Source organism: Rhincodon typus, chromosome 41, assembly GCF_021869965.1.
Source record: "Rhincodon typus isolate 14 chromosome 41, sRhiTyp1.1, whole genome shotgun sequence".
NCBI lineage: Eukaryota > Metazoa > Chordata > Chondrichthyes > Orectolobiformes > Rhincodontidae > Rhincodon > Rhincodon typus.
This window is the reverse complement of record NC_063372.1, coordinates 5,884,748-5,891,224: the sequence shown is the minus strand read 5'-3', so window position 1 is coordinate 5,891,224 and position 6,477 is coordinate 5,884,748. Positions and strand designations below refer to the sequence as shown.

General features: G+C 39.4%; 1 protein-coding gene across 1 annotated transcript in view; it reads right to left on the bottom strand.

Moving 5' to 3' along the window:
• Positions 1-3,472: 3,472 nt before the first annotated feature.
• The window catches only part of LOC109925776 (leucine-rich repeat flightless-interacting protein 2-like), a 26,979-nt gene continuing 23,974 nt past the window's right edge, over positions 3,473-6,477 (bottom strand). Inside the window, exon 4 of the mRNA XM_048618851.1 lies at positions 3,473-5,158. Within this exon, the coding sequence (XP_048474808.1) occupies positions 3,656-5,158 (1,503 nt within the window). The 3' untranslated portion in view covers positions 3,473-3,655. The remainder of the gene's footprint in view (positions 5,159-6,477) is intronic.

The window sequence follows — 6,477 nt, the reverse complement described above, 5'->3', positions numbered from 1 at the left end:
GAAGAACAGGCAATTCAGCAAAGGAAAATCTTATGAGCATCTTGGATACTTAATTGCCTAATTCTATTTTTTAGGCAGGCTTTGAGCATTCGGCATTCTTGCTGAAAACAGGCAAACACTGCTTGAATACACAAATATAGACTGTCAGACCCCAACTGCAGTTTTATTGTTCAAGTAGGCACGGCATGCATCAGGCTTGCGTGTCCATGTATACTTAGTGTTGAACAGATTAACTAGTCCTTAAAAGGACTGTTGCAAGCTGCTTAGGAAAAGCTTTTCATTTGGTTGATTTTTGTGAGGCCAGGAGGAGCATTCAACATCCAGTTTTCTGTTCCTCTCCACCCTAACTGCCAGATGCATCAGTGAAAACCTAAGGTTTCATGACAATGAGCATTTTAAAACCCATTTTGGGTTTAGGAAAATCCATTTTTCCAGTGGTATTTTAACAGTTAGATGAAGTAATTTTTGTAGCTGCACACAAGTGAAGGCACACAAGGTTGGCAGGATGTCATGAGTGGCATGCACAACGGTTGGTGCTGGAGCTTCAACTCTTTACAATTTACATCAATGATTTGGATAAAGGGATTGAAGGTATGGTATCTGAATTTGCTGATGACACAAAGATAGGTAGGAAAGTGAATTGTGAAGAGGACGTAAGGAGCCTACAGAAGGCTATAGAATCAAAGAATCCCTACAGTGCAGAAAGAGGCCATTTGGCCCATCGAGTCTGCAATGACCCTCTGAAGGATCATGGTTATTACCATAACCCCAGATTTACCATTGCCAATCCACCTAATCTGCACATCTCTGGACTGTGGGAGGAAACTGGAGAACCCAGAGGAAATGCATGCAGGCACGGGGAGAATGTGCAAACTCCACACAGACAGTCACCCGAGGCTGAAATAAAACCCAGTACCCCGACCCCACTGAGCCACCATGCCACCTGTGATTTGATTGAAACATAAGATCCTGAGGGGTCTTATGAGTCTGGTTGTGGTGAGGATTTTCAGACAAGCCATGATCTCATTGAATGGCAGAGAAGGCTGGAGGGGCTGAGTGGCCTATTCCTGCTCCTAATTCATATATGCATAGGACCATGAAACTATCATTGATTGTCACAGAAAAAAAAATCATCTGGTTCACTATGTCCTTTAGGGAAGGAAATCTGCCGAGCTTACCGGTCTGCTCAACGTGTGACTCCAGACCTATGGCAATATGGCGGAGTCTTAACTCTTCACCAACAACACAAAAACTGATGTTCTGTCGATCATTATCATGTTACTGGGTGTCAGTTAGCTAGGTTGGTTGTATTGCTAGTCTGTAATGCAGAGCAAGACCAACAGTGAGGGTTCAACTCCCACCGAGGTCACAACAGAAACACTCTCCCTCTCAACTTCTTCTCCTGCCAAGAGGCAGCCACCCCCAAGCCAAACCTGAGAGAGCAGCCCTGTGGCCTGGTAGGACAATGATTGCTCTTTGTGGGAGCTTGCTGTCCACAAATTGTCTGTTCTTTCTACATAACAAAAGTGACTATGCTTCAACAGTACTTTAGATAGGTTAAATTAGAGGACAAAGATCTGGCAAACGGAAATAAATGTGACACTGTCCATTTTGGGAGAAAGAATAAAATATTATCTAAATGGTGAGAGTTTGCAGAGCTCCGAGATGCAGAGAGATCTGTGTGTCCTCGTGCATGAATCACAGAAGATTAATACGCAGGTACACCAAGTAATCAGGAAAGCTAATAGAATGTAACATTTTATTGCGAGGGAATTAAATGCAAGAGTAGGGAGGTTATGCTTCAGTTATTCAGGACATTGTGAGACTGCATCTAGAGCACTGTGTATTGTACTAGTCATTGTACTTACAGAAGCACGTTAACATGTTGGAAGCAGTCAAGAAGAATACCTGGAATGAGTGGGTTGCTCTATGAGAAAAGACTTGACAGGCTGTGTCCTCTGGAGTTCAGAAGAGTCAGAGGTGACTTAACTGAAACATATAAAATCCTAAGGGGACAATACCGGATGGATGTAGAAAAAATATTTCCTCTTTTAGGAGAATCTAGAACTACGGTTACAGTTTAAAAATAAGGGAATGCCCATTTAAGACAGAAATGAGGATTTTTTTTTTTCCTCTGAGGGTTGAGAGTCTTGGAATTCCCTTCCTCAAAAGGCAGCACATACAGAATCTTTAATTATTTTTAAAGCAGAGGAAGATAGATTCTAGATTGCCAAGGGGCTGAAAGAGTACCAGGGGTTTGTAGGAATGTAGAGTTGAGATTAAAATCAGATCAGCCAAAATCTTATCGAATAGCTGAGCAGGCTCAAAGGACCGAGTAGCTTATTCTTGTTCCTTGATCGTGTGGTTACATGGGTAGCATTTACCTTTTACCTAATTATCTGCCATTTTGGCTAAGGAATGGAGGCCAAAAAATGATGCAAAATAACTAACAGGTAATTGTAGGTAGAGAAGCTTGAAATGTGCTGAAAACATCTCCAATACAGATTGCAGCTGCACTGAAAGGTTGAGATTCTGTGATTCCAACCTAAAAACTTCCAAAGTATTCCCTCTTGCTTTTGTAAAAGTACCAGCTGAGACTGAATACAGTTCCATTAATGCCAGAGAAACTTACACTGATACTGGCAGTAAATTTGTAGAGATCAAATGAAATTTTCATGACAGTTGTACAAGTTCGTACCAATTTACAGCTAATTTCTTCAGATCCTAGGGACATTTGTCCGGGTTTGTACAAATTTCCTGCCATACCAGCAGCTCTCCAGTTAATCTTTTACACATGAGCCTAGACAGCGAGTGTCATTAGACTTCCAACAAAATCCAATTCCATCTTCACCAGGTGTCTACACATCAACATTTTGATATGGGGATGGGGTAGGCAATGAAAAGGAGGAACCTTGACTGTTTTTTGCGCTGACTAACCCAGGAACAAAACTGACTCAGCATGTACTAGCTACTGAACCTGGGATCTTCCTGGAAAAATCAGGGATAATGAAAACTGAAGACAAACACAGAACAGAGTGGAAGCACATAGTAAGTCAGTCAGCCTCAACAGAAAGAAGACTCAAGTTATAACTTATCAGGATTCTAACCTTCATCATAATTGTTGTATGTTTTGAGGTTTGATTTGGGAATATATATGCTTCTATGACCCCTGATAAATGCTAGAGTGAAAGATAGACAGACAGATAGTTATCGAGTCAATGTCAATTCGGAAGTCAACAGTGGCGTTTGGGGAAAGAAACAGATTCAAGGTTTGTTCATGACTGGGTATTTTTGTTCATTATCCAATGATATACATTACACCGAATACTCTATAATAACAGGTAAAGTAGCCGAGTAACATAAACTTTATCATGAATATGGGATGCATATTTAATTACTCCCTTGCCAAATAAACTCACAAGCCTGAGACAGAGTATCAGAGAATGAAAAATAAAACTATGTTTCCACTTAATTTGGACCTTTTTACTTTTATTGAGAGATTTACTTTTCAAATAAAAAAGGTTATTATAAGTGAAAGAATTGACATTAAGACGATTTAAAGATACTATTCAAACTTGTGCACAGTTCACGTAACCTTGAAGAAGCCTTTCCCCTATGCTGGGCTTCAATATGTCAGAGGTGATAAACCAGAGTCTTATGAAACCTGGCAGGTATCACTGTGTTTAAGATGTTGCTTGATGCTCTCACTGGTATTTAAATTTCCCCTCAACTCCACATCATCATTAGTTGTTGTGTTCTCAGGATTTTGTTCATTCTTTGTTTTGCTTTCTTGACCATATGTATCCATTTCAGGTTCAGATGTAATACTCTCTGTTGAATTTTGCATTTCCTCATTGGATAGATCTGTCATGAGTCGTGCAGCTTCTTCAATGAGTTCGGTCATTGTCTCCTTTCTTTCTGGGAACGTCAGCTCAAGTTCACCATCGACTAGCCCCTTCTGAGACAACTCATTCATTTCCTCCTCAATCTCAGCACTTATTGATTCTATTCCTTTGCTCTCTTTCCCCCTGTGCTGTGCTTCCTTTGCAAGTACATATTCTTCATCCTGTTCTTTTATTTCATCTCCTCTTTCCCCATTTATTTCATCCTTGTGACTATCAATATAATCCTCCTTGCTCATTTGCCTCTCACTGTCTGATAAACTCTTCTGCCGTGTCACTATTTTTTTAAACAGTTGCTCCAACATGTCAAATGCCCCCTTTTCCTTTCCACCAGTGTTTTGTTCAGCACCATCCCCATTCTGTGTTTCTTCCCCATCCACGTGTACCTTCCCGTCAGTTACAGTTTGCTGCTTTCTCAGGTCTAAATTTGCATTTGTTTCACTCCTCTCTTTGTTGTCCTTTTGTGTTAGACTTTCTCTTGCATTTACCTCTTCTTTAACACTCTCTTCCTCTCTTGTTCTGCTATCCTCTCTTTCATTTACTTCATTGACAGATAATTGTAGCCCCTGGTCCATTTCTTCATTCTTTACAAGATGTTCATTGTCTAGCTCTTTCTCGTCTCTTTGACTCGGAGCTTCATATGCAAATAGCTTTCTTTCACCCCCTTCCACCCCATTACTCAAAAACCCTTCACTGGATATTTCCTCTTTTGTTCCATCCTCGTTTCCCTCATTTTTCTCTTCATTAATTTCCCTTTTTTGTACAGTTTCCCCTGAAGTAACTTCACTTACCTCTAATATTAACTTGTTCTGTTCTTTCTCCTTGCAGTCGTTGCTTTCATGATATTCTGTGTCCTTTTCTTTACTCACCAATTCCAACTGTTCTAAAGTTTCACTTCTACGGCCTTCCATAACTTTCTCACTATCTTCAATTAGATCATTAGATCCTTCCGCATGTGTATCATCTTCACTCTGTTGTGTGAATATGTTCATACTTCCCTCTTGATCATTTCCATTGGAGATGTCTTCAATAATTTTCATACTTTGCTGTCTGATGGATTTGGTTTCAAAGGCATCAACTAAGTGCTCGAACTCTATATCTTGTGGGGTTACTGCTGAGCCCTGAAGTTTCTCCACGTAGTATTTCCTCATTTTGTCTGATTTAAACTCCATTTTCTTTGCATCCAAGTACCCATGATATTGGAGGTTACGCTGAATATTTTTATCTACATTCTCTCTGGCAACAATTTCAGTGCCCTGTATGAAAATAAAAGTTTGTTTTATTATGTATTAGGTGTATCAGTTATGGTCATATTATAAAATTAGTTGTAATGAAAATTACATGTGCAATATTGTTATGGACCCCCAGACCAGACCCCCTCAAAATATATTAAAAAAGGTAGCCTAGACCCTAGCTTTTTCTTATTTTAAAGGTGAGTTTGAGGTGCTGTGTTCCAGATGCAATTCAATTGGTCAAACTACTCTAAATTAAGCAAAACACAATTTATTCGAACAATAGAGTTAAAATACAATAAAAGAAAAGGAACTTGGAATAACTTAATTCTATTGGAAAACTTAACAAAATAATAGATTATTTTGCTACTAAACAGTAACTGGTCCAATATTGTAATGTCCCATAAACACACCCTTGGCATAAAGCAAATTGAGAAAACAGAATTGTCTTTACTAAAATCGTAGCCTTTCTAAAAAAATCCAATGGTGTTTAATATATTAAAAGAGACTAAGGAAAGGAAAAGGATTATCTTAATTATTCATTGAGAAACTTAACAGAATGCAAGCTACTGGAAGGTCTTTTTTTCAAATGAACGGGGTCATTTACAAAACAAATACTGTCATTCAGTTAGAATTTACAACATTCAGTCGAGATTGTTAATACAGTTACCCTGCTCAGATCACTCATAGCTGATATTGGAGTTCTCTTTGGTAATATGTCCATGTGCGCTAAACATAAATTAGATGGAGAACTCACTTCCCTATATTAGTACAGTTGGAAAACATAACATTCTCCCACTGGAGAATTTTCAATTTCCTTAGTGCATTGTAACCTGTCACCAGAAGATACATTGCAAATATAATGTGAGATGACCAAGTCATCTAATGTGCAAGTTGGGAAGGTCAAACAAGTTCTGCGGAATCCTAAGTCTTTGCAGTGTTATCTGGCGTGTCCAGGCTCCAGCTTAACAGTGAGCTGTATTAATAGAGTCATGCACAATGATTCAGGCAAAAACAAATCGGACAGGGGAAAGCTTTCTGATCAAAATGCACATGCAGCATTATGCAGTCTGCGGCTTTTGTAAAGTTTTCTCACCAACCTTTTTGGACATTTGGCACATCCATAAAAACTGTTACTAATTTTTACAAATACCCCATAGAAAGCATCCTGTCCAGATTCTTCACAGCTTTGTATGGCAACTATTCTGCTCAGGACCGTAAGAAACTACAGAGAGTTGTGAACAGCCCAGTCCATTACGCAAACCATCCTTCCATCCATTGACTCCATCTGCACTTCCTGCTGCCTCAGAAAGGCAGCCAACATCATCAAAGACCCCTCCCAC